This window comes from Silurus aristotelis, assembly GCF_946808225.1.
Source record: "Silurus aristotelis genome assembly, chromosome: 11".
In the NCBI taxonomy this organism is placed as follows: domain Eukaryota; kingdom Metazoa; phylum Chordata; class Actinopteri; order Siluriformes; family Siluridae; genus Silurus; species Silurus aristotelis.
In genome coordinates, this window is record NC_139584.1 from 12,092,566 (window position 1) to 12,119,995 (window position 27,430).

General features: G+C 37.5%; 1 protein-coding gene across 2 annotated transcripts; it reads left to right on the forward strand.

Moving 5' to 3' along the window:
- Positions 1-4,463: 4,463 nt before the first annotated feature.
- Positions 4,464-27,128, forward strand: col2a1a (collagen, type II, alpha 1a). Of its 2 annotated transcripts, XM_083553549.1 has the most exons (54): positions 4,464-4,745; positions 7,251-7,460; positions 9,119-9,135; positions 9,369-9,401; positions 9,733-9,765; positions 10,000-10,053; positions 10,185-10,292; positions 10,424-10,501; positions 11,032-11,076; positions 11,437-11,490; positions 11,628-11,681; positions 11,799-11,852; positions 11,950-12,003; positions 12,138-12,191; positions 12,894-12,938; positions 13,058-13,111; positions 13,287-13,331; positions 13,442-13,495; positions 13,607-13,705; positions 14,040-14,084; positions 14,267-14,365; positions 14,463-14,516; positions 14,666-14,773; positions 14,893-14,946; positions 15,072-15,170; positions 15,319-15,372; positions 15,627-15,725; positions 15,827-15,880; positions 15,969-16,022; positions 16,268-16,321; positions 16,484-16,537; positions 16,637-16,681; positions 16,834-16,932; positions 17,591-17,698; positions 17,822-17,875; positions 17,987-18,040; positions 18,168-18,221; positions 18,343-18,396; positions 19,030-19,137; positions 19,309-19,362; positions 19,526-19,579; positions 19,980-20,141; positions 20,256-20,363; positions 20,740-20,847; positions 22,794-22,847; positions 22,986-23,093; positions 23,345-23,398; positions 23,548-23,655; positions 23,764-23,817; positions 23,937-24,044; positions 24,225-24,513; positions 24,717-24,904; positions 25,316-25,558; positions 25,675-27,128. In XM_083553549.1, the coding sequence occupies exons 1-54, from the start codon at positions 4,652-4,654 to the stop codon at positions 25,819-25,821; spliced, it is 4,482 nt and encodes a 1,493-aa protein (XP_083409675.1). In that variant the 5' UTR covers positions 4,464-4,651; the 3' UTR covers positions 25,822-27,128. The 2 variants fall into 2 exon arrangements, with proteins under 2 accessions (XP_083409675.1, XP_083409676.1); XM_083553550.1 differs by lacking the exon at positions 7,251-7,460 and having other exon boundaries at positions 4,520-4,745.
- The last annotated feature ends 302 nt before the right edge of the window (positions 27,129-27,430 follow it).

Genomic DNA, 27,430 nt, shown 5'->3' on the forward strand with positions numbered 1-27,430 from the left:
TACCTATGTAATAAGTGGCCCTTTTTTATACAGCAAGTACTCGTTATCATTCTTTTGCTTTGAGGGCCCTCTGGTGGACCTGAATGTAACTACACATTCAGCATGCTGATGTTTTCAGCAATAAGTGATGTGTCAAGTTTTATTAAGTATTTATTAAACGTTAACATCATACTATACTTGCTTATTTAGCTTCATTACGAAATGATTCGATTAGTGAAGCTGATTTGCATTTGGAATGGTTGGTGACAAAATATGATACTCTAAAATGAAAATAATAATTTCCATATAGCCAGGTGTCTGAATCTCTTACTGTCTGCTGTCAAAAACCCAAGTCAAACATAAATTTAGACTTTAGGACACCTTTAGGGGGCGTACTGCACCCACTGACATCAATAGACAGAGCAAGAGATTCATAGTGACACACTAGGTAGAGCAAGTCATGCAGATAAACCTCACCTCTCTAAAGTGCAAACCTTTCATTGCCATTTTGTGTAATCACTGGCCTCATATAAAGTCAAGTTAGTCTGGTTATTTGATCAGAAAAAAAGGAACATGCCTTCAAACTGCAGGATTATTTGGAGTTAGTTCTCTGAGAGTTCTCTTTATAAGGCCGGAGTTGGTAAAGACACCTAGAATGGTATACAAACCTCTCTACAGGATTAGTTAAAAGCATGTTGGTTCTTCACACCCTAAAGTTATTCCTCTCATCTCCTCACTCCAGCTGGTAGTTATTGGGTGGTATTGGGTGGAGAGTGTCTTTACACCAAATCCCTGGGTCACATTACACCTTCTTATTATCAGATCAAACACACACGTTTCCTCCATGTCATATCCGCTACTGGTGGCATAAAGAAACACTCACACACACATCCTAACCCATACCCTACCAATACATCTTGAGAAGTAAAATGTTTTTCATTCCTGCTCTATGCGCATGAATGCTGGCTTTGTCTTGCCAAGCCATCTTAAACCCCCTTCTCTCCCTCCATCTTCCTCACCACTGCCTCACCCTACTCGCTGTGATCTCTCCCAGAACTCCAGCTTTTGGGGGTTTTGGCGTGCAAAACTACAGAAGGGCTAAATCATAAAAATTGTTCATATAAATATCTTAATTTTATTAATATATATAGATAACAATAATATCTTACACATAAACCTGTAATTTAAAGTAGCTCATGTATAGGTAACACTAAGGATACTGCATTCACAGCTTAATGACTGATTTGATGGATGTCTTTGCATTAAACAAATTTATATTGGCTCATTTTGACAAGACTATAGCTTTGTGACTTTTTGAATTCTCAAATAGTTTCCAGCATTGAGTTGAGCCAGTTTCTCATGGTAGGGTCAGGGCTTACCCTCACTCTCAGATGTGTGCCAAAGAGCTGCTAAGAATGCAGGGTCCTAGTGAACTGTTTGCTTTGTTTTGTCTAAGTAATCATTATATGTTTGTGTGTGAGTGAGAACGTGTATATGTGAATTCGTGTGGGCCTTACATTCCAAAGTATATCTTTGGAATACCTTGTTTTTTTTGTTTTTCGGTATTTTTTACAGTTCACATTTTGCCAAAGCATAATTAGAAATGTGCACAGATAAAACTCTGTCAAACTTTTTCCCCAGAACCTTACATTAGTGCAATGGGTTTTATAAGTCAGATGAGCAAAATCAGAACTCTCTGGTTATATGAAAAATAGCTAAACCTAAGGATTAATCCAGTCTAATCAATTACAAATGCACAAAGTTGACAATGTCCTCCCTTCTTCTAATCAAACTGACAGTAGCAAACACAACAAGTCCTAGTATATGTCAACAAGCATTTAACCTACGCTCTTTTTACAATTAGGGTATTCAGTAGTCCAGATTCTGCTGCAATGGGAAAGGTCTTGGAAATCTGTTCATTTCTGTCAATATCCCAAATATAGTATTAATAGATATTGTTTGTACAGAGTGAGATGTCTGTCTGTATTTAGATTTGAACAATCCAATTATATTTGCCTACATGAAACCTTAATGACGAACCCTAATGCACAAGCCATGTTAAAGTTTGTATTATAGACAACAGGCTTTTATGATTTAGTGCCTATTAATTATTTTACAGACCATCACAGATGTACCTTTGAAAAAAGTTAATTAACCTTTGAATCTGGGTGCCAGGTATGAGGAGGCCTTTTCTTGGCACCAGTGTGACCAGTGGGTTGGTGGTTGGTGCTGAGCCGAACCCTTGCGCCAACTTTGTCCACTCCTGAAACCCAGTCACCCTACACACCCCTGGAGCCTCACCGTGTCTTTCAGCCTTCATCTCCTCCCTCCATCCTTCTACCTTTCCTCACCCGCCCTCCACCTACACCCATGGCTCCGTGCTCCCCCACTGCCCAGCTCACTCTCACATTCCTCAGGCCTTCACACAGAGCCGCATTGTGTGTGTGTAGGACAGAGTACACAGTCAGTACTCAGTTCACACACACACACACACACACACACACACACACACACACACACACACACACACTTAGATATATCAGTTCAGGCTCACATGTATGCACTTACACTCAGACACACACACACGCACACAATTTTGTAAGTCTATATATAAAGACACACATTAATGAGTTCAACCAAACACAGACACACGCAAACACAAACACACACTTCACACGATCATCTGCATACACAGGATGTCTCATACGGAGGCCGGAATTCCAATAGCCTTGTTCCTGGCCTTTTTATCCTCGTCCGTCTTTTGCTGTCTTTATTTTGATCCCCTGATCCCTTGAGCACCAAAGTTCTCTATCTCTTTCCCACAGAATGATAGACGATATGGCTGTGTTTTATTGTTATTGGATGTAGAACAGAAAATCTCAGAAGAACAGAGCAAATTCACATGCATTTATGAAATATTCATCGATTAAAAATACTCTACAAATATCAGCTGGAAAAACCTAGACATAAGCAGTTCATTCATGAGGCAGTGGGTCCAGACCTACATTCTTGCTTTCATTGACTGCAGTTACTAAATAATATGCTTTAAGCTGAATAAGCTCAGTAATACTCGAAGAGTTAAATATATGTTCAACCGTTGAGTAAAGATTTGATAAAACAGCCAGTTAAAGAGCAAATCTTTCTAAATGTTCTGTGGAAACTGTTAGGTTCTATAATTATTACAGTGGTCAGGCTGTAAACATGCTGACCTATTGGAGGGTTATTTGGCTTTTGACCTTCCCATATATATATATCAACTAAATATATATATTATCAACTAAAGGATAATCTTATGAGTTGGGATTGTGAATCTGAGTCACACCTGGTGTAATTTGTTCAAATTTCTTCAGCAGCTATAAATGTATTTAAATGGGATGGTAGCAATTATTTCCTTTTTGTCTTTATAAACAAGATTAAGAATCCTCCCTTCATTTAGCTGTTATGGGGCAACATCCAACTGTCTGCAAAAATTCTCAAAATATAGTGCTGTTAAGCGTGGTTTCTGGTCCCCGAATGTATGGTTTAATATTTTTTAATCTCAGTTTGAATGCATAATGACCCAACTTATTTAAAAGCCAAAATGACTACAGTGAAAGACTCCAATCCTCATTACATGCCACCACTTTTGTAATTCTTTAAAAGAAATTCTCTTCTTTGTTTCCATGGTACTTGAGGCTATAAATCTCCTGAAGAAACCCATTCAGAATGAAATGAAGCTTTTCGCTGTTACAGAGGTAACACTTATGGCAGGGACTGAGACATTCTTACTATTAATGAAACATGAGCAAACTGGACAGTGCACAAACATCTGCAAGAAACATCTGTCACATCATTTCCAAATCCAAATAATCCACTCATTCAGATTGTTCACGGATGTAAACCTTCTGCACTGAAATGTAAGAGATGGATGGTGCAAATGTAAACAAAAATGAATGAGCTGTCAGATTACAGTGATTAATTGACAGATCTTAATGATAATGCATGATGCTTTAGAATAGTCCTAACCAGAATCAGTATACAGTAAATGTTAAATTACGTGATTTCGGGTATCTCTAGTGTTAAAAGTCTTTAAAAGAAATGAAATTATATTGTATAGTCATAGACCGACAAACTTTAATAGTTTTTTATTTGAAAGAATAGAAAGTGAGAAAGAAAGTGGACAAATTGAGATAGTTAAAAGTTTTCAGCTCAGTTTAACACATTAAAATCTAATTAAAAGTTCGGTACGTGGCGCTAAAGGCCGAAGTGTAAAGTCAGTGTGCTCCTAGGACCGGGGACGGATGGAGGGATGGAAAGAGGGAGGGAGGATGGCTCACGGTGAAAATGTGCTGGGATAGAGGTGGCCGGATATTTTTTTTTTTTTTTTGGGATGGGGTGTGTTTTGAGGGCGGTCGATCAGGCTCGTGTTTCAGAGGCCATGGGGGGTCGGGGCTGGCCCGAATTTTTGGAGTATAGTAAGATTCATAACTGCACCGGTGGACATAAAACCGCGGAGCTCGTGCTGACGCGGTGGGTGCTATCTGCGCACAGGGGCCTGGCGTCGGATCCCCCAAAAACACACACTAACACTCATCAAAACGCGAACACACTCCCTGCGATACACCGCAGCTGCAACTTCGCCGATCTCGGCGAAATCCTTCAACCCGAGGAACTGCATGTCTAATTTTTAGACATGTTCAGATTTGTGGACTCACGGACTGTCCTGCTACTTGTAGCGACACAATGTATTTTGCAAACCGTTGTCAGATGTCAGCGAGAGGATGACCGTAAGTTGGACCTTTTTTTTTATTTGTGTGTGTGTGTGTGTGTGTGTGTGTGTGTGTGTGATTTTCATTGAAATCCTAACTTTTTCTCCCCCTCGTAGTAAATGCCTTCGGTGTTACCGTGGCGATAAGATGGGGCAAGTTTGTGCAGGTTCAAAGATATTTGCCTCTTTGCTCCTCCTCACATGGATTGTGGAATTGTGTAGTTTTTTTTTAACAGTTACGTTAAAATGTTATAGTTAACAGGTCTGAGATGCTCCAGCAGCTGTTTGTGTCTCATAAATATATTAATAATACAAATTCCATAGACCTGAGATGCAAACAGAAGCCGGTCCTCCGTGCGCTTTGCAATTGAAAACCTGGATTCGGGGATCACTGGTATCGCGAGATCCAGACAAAGCCAAACAGTCTTCACCTAAATTCCTAAATACCAAAACGGCCCTCTATTGGGCATATAGAGCATTATATAGGGGATTGAAGCCAATTTTGCATACCCTATGTGGTGCACTAAAACAGGGTATGGGGTTATTTGAGAATGACACACAGCTGTATTTCAACCTTAAAGAAATTCTTACCTTACCTTGCCTGAAGCCAAACAGTCCAGTATGCAGCAAGTGAATGAAAGTTTTTCCAGACGAATACCACAGACTGCAGTCATTGCCAAAGAGTTATATAATAGTGTGACTTTAAACATTAAAAGGTTTGATTGTAGTGTGCATGGTAAGGTGTACTGCTTTTATTAGCCGACCCGTAAAGAGTTTCATTCCTTTTGTAAACGTTAATGTTGTTCATTGTTATTGTTCAGGTCAGTTTTGTGATTTGTAGAATAGTGCTCTTCTACAGGGGAATACCTTTTTCTTAGAAGGAAGGTTGTAGTAACATAAAAGATTCAGCATTTCGACTCCAATAATAATAAAAAAAAGTATATAATAGAAATATGTAGGAAGAATAGTCATATCATTTTTAGAACTCAATATTTAGGAAAGAGCAGCGAGTATACGTATGTTGAGCTCTTATAGCGTAACATAGTAAAGAATCCTATACTTTGATAATGATTAGTTCCAGCTGAGACACTGTGCAGCACCACTTGTCACTGGTTTCTGTAGTAAATCAAAGTATTTTCTCAGTTGGTGCTAACTCAGCATGCAAGGATGCACACCTGTGTGTGTATGAGCATGTGAAAGACAGATTAAGACCAGCAGTGTGTCCCAGGATGGCTCAAATGGTGCTCCATCAGCAAATGTTCAAAGGGGTTTGGTTTATTTGTTTAGTGTTAGGGCATAGTTCACAGGGGCTGAGATTGATGAGTTTGGCAAAAGGGACTAGTGGAATGCTGTCCAAAGGGACCAAAGCCACAAAGGACAACATCAGACTGCCACCAGGGTAAGAATCAGACTAGGACCAATTTAAGAATCAGATTAGGACCAGCAGGGAATGATACATAGACTGGCAGGTTCAAAGGGCCATGAAAATCAGTTGGAATTGAGTTTGACAGGTGGACAGGCTAAAGATATATAGTGTAATCTGTGTTGTGTACACCTTCTGTCCCTTTATTTGCAGGGCTAAGTATTGATGGGAAGAACTGATGAGGGTTTTCCCTCCTTCTCATCATGTGTTCAGTTACTTACTGTCCCCTTTGGCCAATCAGACAAGAATGATAATTACAGCAGCAGCTCAGCATGTTTTAAGCTGTACAGAAAAATATAGGAGAACTTTTAAGGAATTGTATAGCGTGAATGTTGATTTTGTGGTTTAGGCAGAAACACTTGCACCATTCATTTCTACATTTCCCTGGGAGGTTCAAACTCTACTACTCCACAAATAGGTCATGCACAAATGCCCATGTGTACGTATATGTGTATGCATTTGTTTGAGGCCTGCCCTGTCTGACCCACTGAGGTGTGTTTGCACTATGGTGGTGAGACCATTAGATCCAGATGGAGGTTGTGAGTATGGTGTGTTTGTTTAAGACACAAGGCTGTCAATGTCTCCCTGTGTGTGTGTGTGTGTGTGTGTGTGTGTGTGTGTGTGTGTGTGTGTGTGTGTGTGTGAGAATGGCCTATTCATGCCAGGGCTGGTGGATGCAGGATTTGGTTTCACTCCGAATTAGAATTCACATAAGCCCATTATGTGAATTACTGTATAGTTACTCACATACATTGGGGTATATGGATACACATACATTTTATATACATACATCATTTAATGACATGTATCTTTTGGACTTTGAAATTTATAGTATAGGCAATGTTCTCAGTCATGGGCTCTAAGTTTTATTTATCTGAAGTACATTGACTGTTGAATAGCTGTTGCATGATCAACATATTATAATAAAGATTCATAAGTATTATGAACATATAATATTTAATATCAGGTTATATTTGCATGGGACACATAAGAAAAAGTATTTATACCACAACTTAGTTTGTATAAGGCCATGTGTATGTGCTCACCTGTGTCTTACCCTCACACATCTCCTCTGCATTGGCCCCCTTGTGGTGGCTGCAGAGGAAGACATAGGCGGCTGCATCCAGGATGGCCAGCATTTCGAGGACCGTGCAGTTTGGAAGCCTGAAGCGTGTCGGGTCTGTGTGTGTGACTCGGGATCAGTGCTCTGTGATGAGGTCATCTGCGAGGAGCTGAGGGATTGCAACAATCCTATCATTCCACCTGGAGAGTGCTGCCCCATCTGCCCTGCTGACCAAGACCAAACTAGCGGTCTGCTTTCTCACACACCTCTCTCTTTGCTCATTACACCTGTTTCACCCCCCCCCCCCCCCTTGCTGTTAGTTTTGTTTTCCGATATTGTAACATGTAACCAGGCTCCACCCAGTCTATTAAAAGGGAGGGGTTAAGGTTAAATGACAATTGAATTTGGAATTCAAAACTAACAGTACAAGGGCAAAAAAGCACTTCTGAGTTTTATGTATTATACATATAAACACAAAAATGAAAGTTTTTCAGCTTTTATTCTCTTAGTTAATAGTGCATATTTAATAGTATAGTTATATACTTAATTTAATAGTGTTAATAGTGTTTCTTATTGAATTATTCAGCTGTTTTGTTTATTTCAAAGGGAAGCTGGTTTGGGACTATTTAAAAATGAAAATGATACTTTATGACCTGCTAAACCAATGGATATATAAATGTAGGATTACAATGTTAGTCACCAGAAACAACCAGGCTATGTGTATTGGTATGCTACTTTGAAAAAAAAAAAAAAAAAAAAAAAAAAATATATATATATATATATATATATAGATATTTACATGAAAATAGCTATAGTATATTTGAAACAAGGTCTCTTTTTGTTTAGAGATTTAGACATATTCAGAAATTGAATTTACCAGTTATGGACAATGCTAAGAAAATAATGGAAAACTTTCATTTGAACAGTAAACAGTAAATGTTTGCTTAGGCCTGATCCTGATATTTACTTTGGTCACTTTCTCTTCAGGCTGTTGAAACGAAAGCTTTAGGAAAACCCCTTTATCAAACAGCTGAATTTAGAAGCCAGCACTAGTGTATTAGATTTATTACACTATTAATTAACTACTACTTTACAAATAAAATAAAACACAAAATAACCATTAAATCTATATTAAATATCTAATAAAATCTATATTAAATATTTAAATGAAGAGAATGGAACACTAAAAGTCTGAAATAAATCTGAGAAGTGTTACTGCAGAAAGCTTTTCATGCACAGCCTCACTTGCTGAGGAAAACCTTTGTTTATACTTTAGATTTTTTTTACATGAATTAAAGTGTTGCATGAAAAGGCTTTTGCATTTCCATTTTATTTATGGTGAAACATGTTTTACAGTTCATGTGAAACACAATGCAGTTTGATTAACAATTCCAGCAAAGACTCATTCTTTTTTTATCTGCTATTATTGCCAAAGAGTGAGTGGTTCAAGACATGTTTAATTGCTATACATGTGTGATAATTGAACCACTGCTGCTGCTTTCTCTCTTCCTTTATAACACTAACTCAGCAGAATGGGTTCAGAGCATGATGTGGTGGTGGTGCACTAATTAGTGCAGCAGTGCTGTCCGGTTTTTAAGCCCCTGTTTTGTTTAATCCAGGAACCACTGTTAAGTGGTTTTGTCAGTCAGATGAGGTTATTAAGAACAATTTCTGAGATGGTTTCTTTTGAGCTCTTCACTTCTAATTAGTTCAGCTTGTTATGTTGTCACATCATTTCGGTGACCCTTGGTTGAACCAGTGCAAGTGTTTTTTGTTTTTTTTTATACCTTTCTCACTGATTATTTTAATTAATGTTTCAGTTAATGTTCATCAAAGTTGTGTTCATTTTTAACATTGTCTCTTAAATCCCCCCCCCCCCATCTCTCATTTTCTGACTGCACTACAGAGACCTTTGGTGTAAAGGTAAGTGCAACTGTTATTTCTTTCTGATCATAAAATCACAAGATAATGCATTAGAAATAACACCATCAATAATACAATAATGTAATACAATTTTATCAATCATTATTTAAATGCAAAATAATAAATTAATTAAATACACACTTTAATGTGAACTTCACACTTCTTACTCTCCATGAGTCTATTTAACAATCTAATCTAAAATCTAATGTAAACCTCCCCATATTTTATTACAGGGGCAAAAAGGAGAACCCGGTGATATTGCAAATGTAAGTTTATTTATTTTAATTTGGCATCATAGCTGTTGTGTGGTTTTTTTTTTTATTATATTCCCTGATAAAGGGAAAACATCTATTGGACTGAAATGAAAACAAATCAATATGAAAATATTTTATTATAATGTCTGTAAATTTCTTAATATTTATAAACAAATAAAATAATAAACTAATTATACCCTCTAAATGTGTGATTCTTTATCAAGCATTATGCAAGCAATTTAAATAATAATGATGGCATTATCATTTAATTGAAACAAGATGGTCTTCAATTATATTTATTATTATGTTTTGTGTATGTGTGTGTGTGTGTGTGTTTCTTTAGGTTCAAGGACCAAAAGGACCAGCTGGCCCCATGGTGAGACATTTTAAAAGATTTTAATTCAAGTGTTAATGTCATGAATGCGGTCATAATGTTAATGTGCTGTCAATATATCTCCACTAGGGGGCTCTGTATACTACAACGTGTTTGCCCAGAAAAACAGTTGTAGTTTTAACTTTGACTTTGACTAGTAAAGGCATATTTAGTTTTTTTCATTTCTTTTGTGAACTTAAGAAAAAAAATTCAACCTTATCTTCTTTACTATTTCAGGGACCACCTGGAGAACAGGGACCACGTGGAGACAGAGGCCCTAAGGGTGAGAAGGTAAGTTGGTTTACATTTTTGACATATTTTCTCCTAGCGGCAAAGTACTGAATAAGGCATAACACTCATCATGATCTTATCATGTGAAAGGGATTGTGCTCATTTCTTCTATTTGCTTCTTTTTTCATTAGGGAAGTCTAGGACCCAGAGGAAGAGATGGCGAGCCCGGCACTCCAGGAAACCCTGGACCCCCTGGACCTCCCGGACCACCAGGCCCAAACCCACCTGGACTTGGAGGAGTAAGTATTTCAGTCCTGTCCTTTCTGTTCTTCAACTTTTCTCACCTCTTTCACGTTCCTCTCCTTAATGTAATAAAACAAATTATTATTCATGCCTTTTGTCTTAAGTTTCCATTTTTGTGTGTATGTAGAACTTTGCAGCACAAATGTCTCAAGGTTTTGATGAGAAAGCTGGAGGAGCTAACTTGGGTGTGATGCAAGGCCCAATGGTGAGAGACAAACATAAGAAAACCATAAATACATCTAATATGATCAGCTATCACTTAAAGAGCAAGCCTTACTCTATAAGATCCTCTTGTATATTTGAAAGAGAAATGCTAATTTAATTAATTAAATCACAACATTGTACATGCATATCACGCTTTATAATACAAAAAAACAATTAGTAAAATATTTGAAACAGATTGTTATGATTGAATCAAATGTAGCATACTGTACAGGACTAGCTCTGTCTGGTCCATCTGCACCCTCTAGTGATGAGCAGAGATTTTTTACACTTCACCTGTTCCTACTGAAATGTTTGGAGTAATGATGCAAACCCAACAAAGTATTATTATAATAATATTATTGCCTGCACATTTCAAATAATTAAACAATAGCAGTAGATTATATATATATATATATATATATATATATATATATATATATATATATATATATATATATATATATAAAACATTATATTCGTTGTATATATGAAATAATTGACTAATTGAACTTTATATATGCATTTTTGTAGGGCCCCATGGGTCCCCGTGGTCCTCCTGGTCCCTCTGGAGCACCTGTAAGTATACAGATACACCATCTCATTTATAATTTACACAGTTTATAAAAAATAAAAAATTTAAATGTGCAAAAAATTTCCACTTTATAATTATATGTCTAATGTCTCCAAAGTGGAGATGTATACTATTTATAGCACAGATCCTAAACAATACACAAACTGAGAATAACATTGATTTATCATCTATAAACAGTGAACCTTTTCATAAAACATTATATTTCCCATGTTAAGAGAATAAGTAGGTTGGGAAGCCTGAGGCTGAGTCATTGATGAAATACTTACATGAGATATGTGACTCATAATGTGCATCTCCTACATACGCCAACACATAATGACACTCTCTCATCTGTTCAAATGTAGGGCCCACAAGGTTTCCAAGGCAGCCCAGGAGAAGTTGGCGAACCCGGACCTTCTGTGAGTATTACTGTTGCCCTCCTTTCATCTTACAATGCCCAATTGCACATATCACCCTGGCAACTATAAAACGCAAACACATCCACCTGTATTCTCGTTATTTTATACCGGTTCACCTTATTATTTATTTCTATCAGGGCCCTATGGGACCTCGCGGCCCACCTGGACCATCTGGAAAAGCTGGAAGTGATGTGAGTACGATTTTCGTAACCCTCTGGTTGTTATTTAAATGGTTCTGTTTTTTTTTTTCATATTTCTGGTGCTAAGTTGAGTGTTTAACTGTTATGCTTGCACCTGATCTTCTCTAGGGTGAGAATGGCAAACCTGGTAAGCCTGGTGACCGTGGACCTACTGGACCACAGGTAAAACACTTTTGTATGAGTTTTCTGAAGTCTCTGTTATTTCAAGTAGGATTTGTGAAGGGCCAGTTTTTTGAACCTGTGTGTGTTTGTTAAACAGGGAGCACGTGGATTCCCTGGAACCCCTGGACTTCCTGGCATCAAGGGACACAGAGTATGTTGTAAAAGGATATTGTCTGCATTGCCTAACTTCTTTTTTTGTAGTCTTAGTGTTTGGATTATAGATCAGTTTTGTTTGTATGTTTAAATGGAAGAAAATGTTAAAATGATATATTTTTGTTTGTGTAGGGACACCCAGGTCTTGATGGTGCCAAGGGAGAGACTGGAGCTGCTGGTGCTAAGGTATAAAATCATTGTGTCCTTTAGATCACAATGTACAAAGCACACCTAACAAGGGCTAAATAAAAAAAGGCTTTACCACATGCATTGCATGTGTATCTTGACAGATGGTTTATAGGCCAGGGCTTGTCATAATTCTTGTGGTCAGGGATCCCTTTAATTGTACAGAAAATTCCACAAACCCCCTCCATTCAGATTTATTTCATAAAAACAAATCACTTAAATGTGTACAAAAATAGTTTGTTTATTTATTTGAGTCATGGAGCTTTCCATTCTGGAAATGTACACAGACATTGGCATCATTTATTAAAATACAGGTTTTTGAGCCATTAAGAAATAGATTAAACCCATTTAATCAAATAGAGCAATCAAACAGGCTAATGACTATTAAAACTTAATAATAAACATTTTCAAATTGATTTTCCAGCTGTAACTAAATAATAAAAAAAAACCACACATCTGGAGTCCTACAATATGGACCACACCTGTAGATGACCTAAAAATTACATTTATACACTACACATGTGCTTAAACACATACTCAAATGTAGATGATCCAAAGATGTGTAACAACTTTTTAATGATCTTAAACCAGCAGAGCAGACAATACATATTTACTTATACTTACAGTTCTTATTGTTCATTTTCTACATATCAATAACAAACCAGTCTTAAACATTCATCTCTCCACACTCCATTCCCACAGGGTGAATCAGGTTCATCTGGTGAGAATGGCGCCCCTGGACCAATGGTGAGTAGGTTATGTTGTATAATGTTAAAAAACCTGTCCTAGTGACCTAGTATTTAATGCCCAATACAGTTTACTCTATACAATGAATTTTTCTCTCTTGCCCTTGTTTTTTTTCTTAGGGCCCTCGTGGTCTTCCCGGTGAGAGAGGACGTCCTGGACCATCTGGAGCTGCTGTGAGTAATTAACTAGTTTTTATGTATCAATAATGAATGATTGTTAGACTCATTGTAACGGGTGTATTATAACAGTTGGTTGGATGAACAAATCTAAAGTGTTGTTCATTAAATGGGATTTTGGTCTAAACCTTGTTAGTCATGCATTACTTACCCAGGTCTTGTGTCTCTACAGGGTGCCCGTGGTAATGATGGTCTTCCTGGGCCTGCTGGTCCTCCTGTAAGTACTCCATCTCTCATTGACAAGTCTTAGCATCATTTGAACCGAGCAATAAGATTTTCTTATTCACATTATATTAACTCTAAGTACTTGATGACTTTGTTGTGCAGGGACCTGTTGGCCCTGCTGGTGCCCCAGGTTTCCCAGGGTCCCCTGGTTCCAAGGTAGGTCAAACCTTTCAATCACCTGAATGAAACAGGCTTTTAAAGTTGGCAGGTTTGTAGGATGTAGTTTAGAAATAGCCTAACAGTAGATTCTGTCTGTTATTCTCACAGGGTGAGGCCGGACCTACTGGTGCTCGTGGAGCTGAGGGAGCCCAAGGACCCCGTGGAGAGGCTGGAACTCCAGGATCCCCTGGACCTTCTGGAGCCAGTGTATGTAAAATATATGATTCCAATACTCAGGCGACATATACAATTTTCTTCTACTAGTCCAAACTTCATGGAGGCAGCTGTACCTACAATGTTCAACATTTCTGCATATATTTTACAAAGAAAACAGTTTGACAACACAGAGATAAGCCACAACATGATTCATTTACTAAAAAAGAGTAATGCCCTATTATTTAAACATGTACCTAAACTACAAATCTACATCGCTACTAGATCCTACTATGCTTTATATTTTAAAATCTATCATTCAGGCATATTGCTTTATTACAATCACACAATTTTTCAAAATACTAAACACAATTTTTATGCATTTTAGGGTAACCCTGGTACTGATGGTATTCCTGGATCCAAAGGATCTGCTGTAAGTTGTTATTTTCCATACCTCCACTATTTGTATTATGTTATTTTTGTAAAATGCATTTTGCATTCTCTAGCGTGATTATAGCTGATTATAAAAAGTGATTTCAGATTAGGCATAAGAAAATGTTGCTGAAGAAGACTTCAAAAAAAGACTTCACTTTTAATTGGTGTGTTCCTCTACAGGGTGCCCCTGGTATTTCTGGTGCCCCAGGTTTCCCAGGACCTCGTGGCCCACCTGGACCTCAGGGAGCTACTGGACCTCTTGGGCCTAAGGGTCAGAGTGTAAGTATTTATAATGTTATTCTGAATATCATTTATTCAAATTATTTTAATTGGTTTTGTATATTAAGGAATCAATGCGGACTGTGTGTCTTAACAGGGAGACCCTGGTATTGCAGGATTTAAGGGAGAGGCTGGACCAAAAGGAGAGAGGGTAAGCCAAATGCCATGATATTTGGAATGATCATTATTGCAAATTTTACCGTCATTATCATTATCAAAATAGCATGCTTTTTATTATAATAATTTGTATTTTTGTTTGGCAATTATATTTTACTTGACTAACTTGGTGTCTTTCCACAGGGTGTGGTAGGACCTCAGGGTGCCCCAGGCCCACTTGGTGAGGAGGGCAAGAGAGGACCAAGAGGAGAGCCTGGTTCTGCTGGACCTCTTGGACCACCAGGAGAAAGAGTAAGTCTGATAATGTTTCTTGATATAACATTGCTTCTAGAGCATAGGCCCATTCCATAGAAAAGTTTATCAAATCTAAATATCTAATAATGTAAATTGCCTCTATTTCTCCTTACTAGGGAGCTCCAGGTAACCGTGGATTCCCTGGTCAAGATGGTCTTCCTGGTGCTAAGGTGGGTAAAATTTGGACATACATTTTTCACACAAGCAGCTTCCAGCATTAGTATCACTTGTAGTAACTTTATACATGTTATTCTTAGATGCTTGGATGCTAATCAGTCCGCTGATGTTTTAATAGGGTGCTCCTGGTGACCGTGGTGTTGCTGGATCATCTGGACCAAAAGGTGCTGGTGGAGATCCTGGTCGTCCTGGTGAGCCTGGTCTTCCTGGAGCAAGAGTAAGAATTTTTTTTGTGTGAATGTTTCTTAATGAAAACCAACTATTCTGATTGTATCTTGACTATTTTCTTGTTAAGTAATGTGCAATTGCAATACAAATTAAATTATTGTATTCTTTGTCTTTTCTCCTTTTCCTGCATGTCATAGGGTCTCACAGGTCGTCCTGGAGATGCTGGACCCCAAGGAAAAGTTGGCCCAACTGTAAGTATTCCACAATTTTACTCAGTTTACCAGCATTTCATTCAGTTTGTCAAATTTCATGCTTAAATAACAAATGAAGCAATTTTACAAGGATCTTAATTTTTGTAAAGCTACTTTTTGGCATTGTTAAAACCACACAAATAAACTGAATTTAATTTAATCACATAGTTTGTATTACACACACATTTTGCTTATGATAAACCGATATTATTTTGATGCTGAAGGGAATTATAATATGTGAAATCTTCATATAGGGTGGTCCAGGTGAGGATGGTCGTCCTGGTCCCCCTGGGCCTCAGGGAGCTCGTGGACAGCCTGGTGTGATGGGATTCCCAGGACCCAAGGGAGCTAATGTAAGAGAGCTATATTAAGGTTTTCTCTGTGATTAGATCCTCTTATTAAAGATCAAAATTGTGTTTTTCTCATGGCTTGAATATGTATCTTCCGTTTTCAGGGTGAGCCTGGCAAACCTGGCGAGAAAGGACTTGTTGGCAGCCCTGGTCTCAGAGTAAGTAATTTTTAACTCTAAACAGTAACTCATTCTATACAAGAACATTAAGAATCATCCCATAATAAATTGCTTTGTCTATCTTAAGGGTTTGTCTGGTAAAGATGGTGAAACTGGAGCTGCTGGTCCTCCTGGCCCTGCTGTGAGTTTTGTTTTATACTAAGAATTGTGATTATTGTTATGATTATGATTAAGGTAATTTTCTCAAGAAACTGTGACCCTTTAATAAAGTACAGTAGTAATATGACATGCATCATATTGGAATTGGGACAATATTATTATAATCCTATATACTTTCATATTATAATCATATATTTTTACAGATTACAAATTACAGTACTATTTATAAAAATGCTATATTATAACAATACTATGTCAATATTTTAGGGACCAGCTGGAGAGAGAGGTGAACAAGGACAGCCTGGTCCTCCTGGCTTCCAGGTACAATAAGCACATTCAATCAGACATTTATAATCACCTGTATTGATTATAATGTGCAAAATGTAAGACCTCTTGTGGTGTGTTATTTTAAATTAATATAAGAAAAAGATTACTTCTGGATACTGTTTTGCAATTGCTCAAATTTATCATCTGTTTTTGCAGGGTCTACCTGGACCTGGTGGACCACCAGGAGAGGGCGGCAAACCAGGTGACCAGGTGAGAATGATTCATGACTCGATTGTCCTCTGTCAATTGCTCCACCTTGATGATAGCAATACTAATTTTGGGTATTATTAAAAAAATAACTTTCTATAGGGTGTTCCTGGAGAGGCTGGTGTCCCTGGTGTAGTTGGACCAAGAGTGAGTTCCCCTATTTCACCATCAATAATTAAAGTCATACATTATACAGACTGGATGCACATATACTAAAATTGGATAAGCACAGTGAATTCTATGTTTGGACCAGTTTCAATTTGTCGAAAGATAACTAATTCTGTCCAAATCTTTGTAAGGGTGAGCGTGGTTTCCCTGGTGAGAGAGGAAGTGCTGGATCACAGGGTCTTCAGGGACCCAGAGGACTTCCTGGAACTCCTGGAACTGATGGACCCAAGGTAAGATTATTTTGATAGCATATTTTAATGGATCTGCAACCCACCATTTTACTCTGATTCAATTTTAACAAAACTGTTAATTTTAACTCAAGACTTCTGTACCTGTATGTATTTTACTGTGAAATTAGTTTATTCAGCATTAAAGCATTTATGTATAAAGCATTTATGTATATTTACGTCTATGTATATATGGCTCCTCAGTTGTTTTTTGGGTAATTAACAGTTCTAGTTAGTTTTAAGAATTTGTATTTGGCCTATTTTTATCAGACAGGACTCTTGTGATAAGTCCCTTGTGGACTTATTATCTAGGGGTTCCCTCACTTTGACAAAGCAGGGTTCCTCCATTTAGGGTTTTAGATAAAACTTCTTTTTTGCATCCCAAGATATTTACATTTATGGGATTTGGCAGATGCCCTTAACCAGAGCGACTAATTAGAGCGACATTTATATCATTCATACAGCTGAGCAGCGATGGGGTGACATAGACAGTCATAGCCAATTTGACAGTCATAACCAAAGTTCAATGCCTTAACCTCTAAGCTACCACTGCCAGACAATTGGTGATGTGAGGTTATATGCAATTGTTTTCCTTAACATGGTAATTCCATTAGCCTATTAATATAGTGGTCAGTAGTCATTTTGTATTACTATGTTGTAGGGTGCGATTGGCCCGGCTGGTGCTGCTGGTGCCCTCGGTCCTCCTGGACTGCAGGGTATGCCTGGTGAAAGAGGTAGTGCTGGTATCCCTGGACCTAAGGGTGACAGAGTAAGTACATCTAAACCTAATCATACAACTCTTAGAAAAACATTTACATCATTTACTATGTGGAGTATTTTTATTGCCTGACTTAACAATCTACCTATCAACTGACAATCTCGCCTTTTTTAGGGTGACTCTGGAGAGAAAGGACCTGAGGGAGCTCCTGGCAAAGATGGTGGAAGAGTGAGTGCTAAACTTTGTCACATATTAATGCATTTTATTTATCAAGTTATTTCCATTTCAAAAAGTTCATATTCAAGTGATATTCCTACATATTCTTGTATCTGTCTATAGGGTTTGACTGGCCCTATTGGTCCACCTGGTCCTTCTGGTCCCAATGGAGCTAAGGTGGGAATCTGATCTGCTTACAGCTGCTAATGCTTCCTTTTAGTTTTTTTTGTGTTTTTTTTTATATTGATTCTTATTTAATATCTTGATTCTTATCTAATATCAATAATCTGTCTTTCTTTCAAAGGGTGAAACTGGTGCTATTGGCCCAACTGGACCTGTTGGAACTCGTGGTGCACCTGTAAGTTGATTTTGTGTTATTTTGTCTGATATCTGTGTTTGTTTAAGCATATGCTTCCTGTTGTAACTTTATATTGAACTTTATTTAATCTCATTTCAAAACCTTATTCTTTTCACTCAAGGGTGACCGTGGTGAGGTTGGACCTCCTGGCCCTGCTGGTTTTGCTGGACCCCCTGTGAGTAGGGTTACAATTACGATTTTTAACACAATGCTGCATTAATTTACTAAACAAATTGTCAAAAACAATAATGAATATTTGTTCTAAATCGTTGCAACTTTTTAGAATACAGATTTTCTCCAATAAACAGCGATAATTTATTCATGATATATAGCAACTCATTAGATCAGGGTGTCACCAGTTTAGGAACTAGATGTAAATGAAAATGGGGTTGTGATGGAAGGTCCACTTTATTGGTGTCACTTTGAAGCACACCTTTTACTATAGACTATACTTACAAAGAGGTTTTGAAGTTTAACCTTTCGTATTTTAGGCCCAAAATATATTTATTTACGGCAGACAAGAAAGATATTTAAATAAAATTGTTTGAGTTTGTGTCATTTTAAAACTTTTGTAAGAGTATTGCCAGTTGGAGCAAGACCAACAGCATTTAGTTACTGGTACACTTAGCATAGTAGCCCTTTTCAATACAGCCATTCACTGCATTATAACCATCCAACCAGTTTAAATCAAATACTTTACTCACCAAATTAATATTTATTAATATTTCAAATCGTACACTTGATTTAACACAGATAAACGTGACTATAATAAATAATCAGCACATTTAAATATCTTGTTCCTTATCAGGGTGCTGATGGCCAATCTGGACTTAAAGGAGAGCAGGGAGAGTCAGGCCAGAAAGGAGATGCTGGATCCCCTGGACCCCAAGGACCCTCTGGAGCACCCGGTCCAGTTGTAAGTTATGTTTTACAAAATACACAATTGGATATTGGAGTTTGTCATAATTGCTGAGTAATGCTAGACCTAGATCAATTTTTTTTCAGAATGTGTTTCACTTAGGGTGGTAATATAATATAGTAGTGCAGTAATTCTACAGTATGTTAATTCACAGTTTCTTGATTTTAGGGCCCAACTGGTGTTTCTGGACCTAAAGGAGCTCGTGGAGCACAGGGAGCCCCAGTGAGTCATTGTTGTAATCATTACAATCAATGTATTTAACACAAAATTTATTTTTTAACTATTTATTAGTTTTTTGCGATGAGCGTGAAGTGTCTGAATCCAAAGTGGTAGCTATATCGTGTATGATTTGGACTAAGAGTTAACACGATATTCCTTATTTCAGGGTGCTACTGGTTTCCCAGGCGCTGCTGGAAGAGTTGGACCTCCCGGTCCTAATGTAAGCCACTCAGGAATACACATATCTTGGTTTATCAATAATGATATTCTAATGTTATGATAACATTTTAAATTCTGATGCTTTTAATATCATAAAAGACCATGTTTAATAATCAAAAGGTCTCAATACTAAAAATTATTACTTTTATAAGTAAATTTTGAGTCATTTAATTCTTTCAATGATAAAACACACCTCTATTTCAAACTGGACATTTAATTTTTTATTTGTTGTTAATCTTGAGTGATAGAATTGATTAAAATAGGTATATATATTTTTAAGGCTAATATGAATAATTTATAATTTTTTGATCTCATAGATTATAAAAGGCTAACAGATGGATTTTTCTCTCTTCTTACTAAAATTTCTTTTTCATTCCTTTTTGTCTTTGACTGGTTTTTAGGGTAATCCTGGCTCCTCTGGCCCTGCTGGTCCTGCTGGTAAAGATGGCCCTAAGGGAGTGCGTGGTGATGCTGGTCCTCCAGGAAGACCAGGAGATGCTGGACTGCGTGGACCTTCTGGACCCCCTGGAGAGAAGGGAGAAGCTGGAGAGGATGGCCCTCCTGTAATTCTACAACTTCCATACTTCCACTAAAGAGCCATTAATAACTACATATTACAGATCTGATTGAGTAATTAATTGTTTGTGTCGTTCTTTTCTCTTTTTATCCTTAATTAGGGACCTGATGGTCCTTCTGGTCCTGCAGGTTTAGCTGGTCAGCGTGGTATTGTTGGTCTGCCTGGTCAGCGTGGTGAAAGAGGTTTTCCTGGTCTTCCAGGACCATCTGTGAGTATAAGAATCACTATAATAAATCTTTATTAGAACACAGACCAAGAAACACATACAAAGAGCTACAATGAGAAAATTTTAAGAGAATGTCAAATATATTGCAATTTTTTCATTGCAATGACCCGAAAGATTTATATTGGTGATTATTCATCTACAAGCTGATACTGTTAATTAAATGTTATTATATCTTAAATCTGTTCAAATCTGCTGTTTATTATAAATAATTGCAGTTGTTTTTATATTTGTTGGTTTTAAATGGCATATAAAATTTTTATTCTTAAATAACTATAGATAAATCAATTGAATGAAATCCTGATGACTTAATGTATTACATGTTTAAAAGCTACATGCTTGACTTTTTAATCTACTTTAGGGTGAGCCTGGCAAACAGGGTGGACCTGGTTCTAGTGGGGAACGTGGCCCCCCTGGACCGATTGGACCCCCGGGAATAACTGGACCTGCTGGAGAACCTGGCCGTGAGGTAAAAAATATGACAAAAAAAATGCAACACACTGAACTTGCTTTAAATTAAATATGCTCAAATTAATGTGCCTCACATATTCAGCCCAAATCTGAAGCGGTAGCTCAGTGTTTTAGGTGCTATACTTTGGATTAGAAGGTTGTAAATTCAAATAACAGTATCACCAACCTGTCACTACAGGGGCTTTAAGCAGAGCCCTCAATCCTCAGTTGCTCAGTTGTATAACTGAGATAATTACATTTCAGTTTGAAATTATATTAGCATCCAAAATGTATTTGGATAATTGTATAAATGTTTCTTCAAACATATACCAACACATCCTGCATGAGTCATTCAGATTTAATTATTGCTTAATTGTTTCCAGCTAAGATTGCTGCTACTATCTACTGATTTTAGGTATCCTACATAGTTTGTTGTTCTGAATGACATAGATTGGAGGGGTAGATAATAAAATCCAAGCTTATTTGAAATACCCTTACAAATGACTCCAGACCTCCAGACTGTTTCAGTAACAAATTCCAGCTGCCAGCAACCAATTCAAGTCTGGCTGTAGTAGTCAAGATTCTTTGTGAATGCACAAAATATAAAGCCCCTACAATCAACTGCAGAAGCAGTAAAATGTCAGTTAAAGGCCACATAGAACCAGAGTTTTTAAGCACCTGTTAAGCAATTCAATTCTTTCAGCTCAAAGTGAACTATTCATAACATTATTAATAGTTACTAAAACATAAAACTCTCTCCTTTTATGAGCAAACTATGACAAAGTGAAAAAAATGTGTTAAATTATTTGTAATTATATTAAATATAAATTTTGTATACTATTTAGCATGATCTAGACCTAGAAGCAGTATGCACAGAGAGAAACACAATGGGCAGTGTTATAATATTAATATATAATGCAGAATGACAAGTGCAAGACTACTTGAATACTTTTATGAAACTAAAAGTGCAGATTCCAAGTGCATTGCATACTTAAGTAACCACAAAGAATGCTTCAGGAAAAGTTATTAAGGGCACACTATTGTTCAAGACATACTCCCTAATTTCTAAAAGTCCCCACCCCTGGTCTTAGAGTACCCTCTTCCTGTACATTGTACTGAGCCCCTGCCCATAGGATCATTTTGATCATGCCATAGCCTTCATTGTGAGACATTTTATATAGTCTATATTCTGACGTATATTTGATTAAGTCTCTTGCCTAGTGTATTTTTCATATCTTTTTAGTATCCAGGTATTACAATTGCTTGAAATCTATAGTATAGTAAGATATATAATCTTAATACAATTAAATGATCCAATAGTTTATATCTAATAATTATAGATATTTTTCGGCTATACAGTGCACAATACAATATGATATGCCAACTAGAAGCAATTTGTCAGACACGACTGTGGTAGACTGTTGGTGCTATGATGTCAAATAACCACTATTGATTAAAGGAATCTAGGCTTCAACAGTAGTCAGAGCTGGTTTGTTCATAATAAACTAAACTAACTGATCTTTGATTTTGATTAGCTTTTGTTATGATACTACAATTAGTGGAATTTGAGACTTGTTAAATTAGCTGAGTTAGCTCACACTGAGAATAGCCTTGATTTGAGGCAAATATGTGTTGACTATACACTTTGCATATTATAAGTCTAGTAGCTACTAGCTAGATGCTCAGGATAAAGAAAGGATTATGTTTATAATCATATAAACCATAATAACATACCATAATATGATGGTAACAACTAAACTAACTGCACACTAAAGGTGGGCCATGTTTTCCATATTTAAATCATAACAAAATGATTGAAAAGAAATCTGCAATGTGTTAAACCTTCTTATCCAGATGAACAGTGATTTCAACCAAGCTTAATTGAAAGCTAAATGGAACTTGATACTGTTTGTCCCACGACTGGATGACAACACTGAATATATATTTCTATGCCTTTGTCTTCAGGGTAATCCTGGATCTGATGGTCCTCCTGGCAGAGATGGAGCTGCTGGTGTGAAGGTAAAGAAATAAACAAACACACTGACTTACAGATTTTACATATTTCTAGCTTTCTTGGGTAAGATTATAATTTCAGATTTGTATAGCATATAAACTTATACAAACAACAAACTTAATACAAGTTTATGTATCCTGCAGGGTGAACGTGGTAACACCGGCCCTGTTGGTTCTCCTGGTGCTCCAGGTGCCCCTGGATCTCCTGGTCCTGTTGGTCCTGTAGGCAAACAGGGAGACAGAGGAGAAAATGTGAGTTCAAAATAACCAAGTCACTACATTAAATATCAGTATAGAAGGTACAATATAAGATTGTTAAACTCTACTCAAAATGGCCATTGCTCATGTCACAGTTTGGATAATATTTCAAGGGCTGTAACTGATATAAACTAAAAATTCTTTATTATACACAACACCGTTTTTTTAAATGCCTAACAAACATTTTAGATCATGGAGTTTACTCATAATAGTAGTGCTAATCTAATTTTGTTTCCTTACTATAGGGACCCCAAGGACCTTCTGGACCTTCTGGACCTGCTGGAGCAAGAGGCATGGCTGTAAGTACTTAAATTAAAGACTTAAAATACGTCATCTAAATATGTTTGCCACGATTGTGTAAGATAATTGTTAGATCAAATATTTAAATGCTGCCATGCCAATGCTATGTCATCTTATTTTGAGCATTTTCAAATTCTTTCTGCTTCAGGGACCCCAAGGTCCTCGTGGAGACAAGGGAGAGGCTGGTGAGGCTGGAGAAAGAGGACAGAAGGGACACAGAGGATTCACTGGTCTGCAGGGTCTTCCTGGACCTCCTGTATGTTCACTCATTTAATTAATTTGTCTATAGTGGTTCCTCCTCAACACTAATAAAACTTTTGACCTGGTATCTTTAATGATGTTTGCATTTGTGTTTGTCATACAGGGTGCTCCTGGTGACCAGGGTGCTGCTGGACCTGCCGGACCTAGCGGCGCTAAAGTGAGAATCTCAGATAAAACTAATTAAAAGTCACGATGCTTCTGAACATGTTACAAGTGTTTTAATATTGTGACATTTTCGAAAGTTGTATGTTGAAGCTATCTATTTCTTCTTTGTAGGGACCCCATGGACCTGTTGGCCCAGCTGGAAAGGATGGTGCAAATGGTATCCCTGGACCCATTGGACCCCCTGGACCTCGTGGACGTTCTGGTGAATCTGGCCCAGCTGTGAGTATAGACTTAATAACTCTTAGCAATTTATATTAAAAGGTGGCGTTCCAATAGTACATATATACTGGATTTACTTTAAGTCCAGACCAGAGGTTTAATTTGTTAGAATGTGTAGAGAATTGCAAGACTTGTCTGTGGTTAATTCATTTTCTCTTCATTTGTGGCATCTCTCTTTAGGGTCCCCCTGGTAACGCTGGACCCCCTGGTCCTCCTGGTCCTCCAGGCCCTGGCATTGATATGTCTGCCTTCGCTGGACTGGGTCAGACAGAGAAGGGCCCTGATCCTATGCGTTACATGCGTGCTGACGAGGCTTCCAACAATCTGAGACAGCATGATGTGGAGGTTGATGCCACCCTAAAATCCATTAACAGCCAAATTGAGGATATCCGCAGCCCTGATGGATCTCGCAAGAACCCTGCTCGCTCCTGCCGTGACCTGAAACTCTGCCACCCTGATTGGAAGAGCGGTAAGAATTAATATGAATCGAAAGGACAATGATAGACAACATACAGATTAAATGTACAATGAGGTTAATAAACAAATAATATTGCGCATCCACTTTGAGATACACCAAAATGCCATAGCCAATAAAAATTTCTCAGTATTGTAAAAGTAAGGACATAACTGATTGCTTTACTAGCAAATTTATCACTTTACTTCTGCCCACAGGTGAATACTGGGTGGATCCTAACCTTGGCTGCACTGCTGATGCCATCAAGGTCATCTGCAACATGGAGACTGGAGAGACATGTGTGAAGCCTACTACAGGCAGTATCCCACGCAAGAACTGGTGGAGTGCCAAGAGCAAGGGTCAGAAGCACATATGGTTCGGCGAAAACATGGGCGGTGGCTTCCATGTGAGTAATATATTTAAGTTCACAAAAATATGAATGCTGCTTTTTGTTCAAGTTGCATGCCACAACCGAACTGACATTATGTAAATTTGATTCATTTCCTTTTAGTGGTATTAATGGCTAGAACTTTTTTTTTTTAACTGTACATAGTAGAAAATCTTTACAATATGAGGTCATTACATATTTTTGTTTACTCACATATAATTTATATGACACAATAACCAACTAACAATTAAGTTTCAAACAATTTTAACATTTAAAAAAAGGAAAGTATCTGATTAATGTAATACAAACAATGTGTCACATTAGTCACATACTTTCCTATTTTGAAATGTTATCTTCTCTGTAATGATTAATTGTTATATTACAAGGCACTTTCATTAACAACTTTCATTCTTCCTGTCTTTGATACAGTTTAGCTATGGTGAGAAGGCCCCAACTCCAAATGTGGCCAGCATTCAGATGAACTTCCTGAGACTGCTATCTAGCGAGGCCTCTCAGAGCATCACCTACCACTGCAAGAACAGCGTGGCCTATATGGATGGGGTCACCGGCAATCTGAAGAAGGCTCTTCTGTTACAGGGCTCCAACGATGTGGAAATCAGAGCAGAGGGTAACAGCCGGTTCACATACAGTGTTGTGGAGGATGGCTGCAAGGTAAGATTCATACCCTCATATACAAGCATACACAATATAAAAAAATATTATTGTAGCTGAACATTACTGATTATTATGATTATGATGAGTTTTGACCGGACTACTCTGTTTAACAGAAACATACAGGCCAGTGGGGCAAGACTGTGATTGAGTACACAACTCAGAAGACATCTAGACTGCCCATTGTGGACATTGCTCCTTTTGACATCGGTGGAGCTAATCAGGAGTTTGGAGTGGACATTGGACCAGTCTGTTTCTTGTAAAAAAAAAAAAAAAAAACAAAACGAAGCAAATGTGGGACACAATATAAGACATGGAAAGTTATAAATGATAAGCAATAGCTCCATGAAGAAGCAATACACTCTCCAAATAACGAAATATGGAAGTAAAGGAAAAGAAAACCAAATTGAAAATTTATGCTTTTGTCTCTCACACACAAAAGTTGTGCATTTAGTGCTCTGGAGACCAGCACTAAGCAGCATTGCCCCATGAGTCTCTCCCTCTGAAATCCAGCCATGTTTCCTTCAAAGCGTCCTTCTTTCTGATGGGAGCTGAGACGAGGAAGTAACGAGTGAGCAAGACTAAATGAGTAAGGGATGGAACAGAAACATGGCTAGATGTCATCACATTCAGCAGGTGGAAGTGGTGCTTTAGAGCTGGGTGCATTTTAGGATGTATACAACAGAAACCCCTCCCACTAAGACCATCTTGATCCACACCCAGTCCCACTCAGCCCCTCCCTCTGCTTCCTGACTGTGACTCAGTAGAAACATCACATTCTGCTAAGTATTGTGAAATGTTAAAATTGGGGAGGGTGGGAGTTCATATTTACTGTGTATAATAAAGTACAATCCTGGTTCAGTTGTTGTAAAAGTCTGTTCTGCAACAGCTAGATCTATATATTTTCACAATTATGTGTGTTTGCGTGAGAGAGAACGTGTGTACCTGTGCACACCAAAAAAATTGGGGGAAGTGCAGTTTTTAGTTTTCCTTTTCTTTTTTTTAAAAGTGTACTTCAGTATTTTCCCTTGATTGCCCATTTAGGAAGTGCTGTCCCTTTACCAAAAAAAAAGCAAAAGTAAAATAAATTTGGACGATATTTCTGGTTTTGTGCATTGTATTATCTTTTTTTTTTTTTTTAAAGCTACCTCACAATAAAAAAACCTAAGTAATAATCTTGATGTGAATTCATCATAAGTAGCTCTGGGGGATCTAAGACAGGGGTTCATGCTTGATCCAATCCGTCTTCAGAAGGTGCTATTAGTTTAAATCTGTCCGTAATTATTCCCTAAATTGCCACATCCCCTCTCTACTAGCCTCACCCAACACATACAGACTGCTCTGACACTGCAGAATGACCAGAACATTTGAACAGGAAGGAGGGGCTCCTCTGAGAGTAACAGAGTGTCCCGAGCAGGATGTGTGTATTTGTGTGAGGGTGTGTATATTTTTGTTATAATTAATATTATTATGAACACTCTTGTTTGTTTTCTTTTTTTTTTCATCCTGGTTTTGTTACGATTTTAATTAATGTAAATTGGAAATAAAGGAAAAAACAAGGAATGGTGAAGTCAGATTTTAATTGAGTTTTTATTCAATTAAGAATTTAACAATGAGCAAACTGTTAATAACTTGTCATAGAAGTATGCTTTTTAGGCAAATGTGTGTGTGTGTGTGTGTGTGTGTGTGTGTGTGTGTGTGTGTGTGTGTGTGTGTGTGTGTGTGTGTTTGTTGTCGGAACTCAGAACCCGTCTCTGAGCAGACACATCACGGGTGGAATCGTGTGTGTGTGTGTGTGTGTGTGTGTGTGTGTGTGTGTGTGTGATGTGTAAAATATTTGACTATTGGCTAATCTCAACAAAGGAATGGATT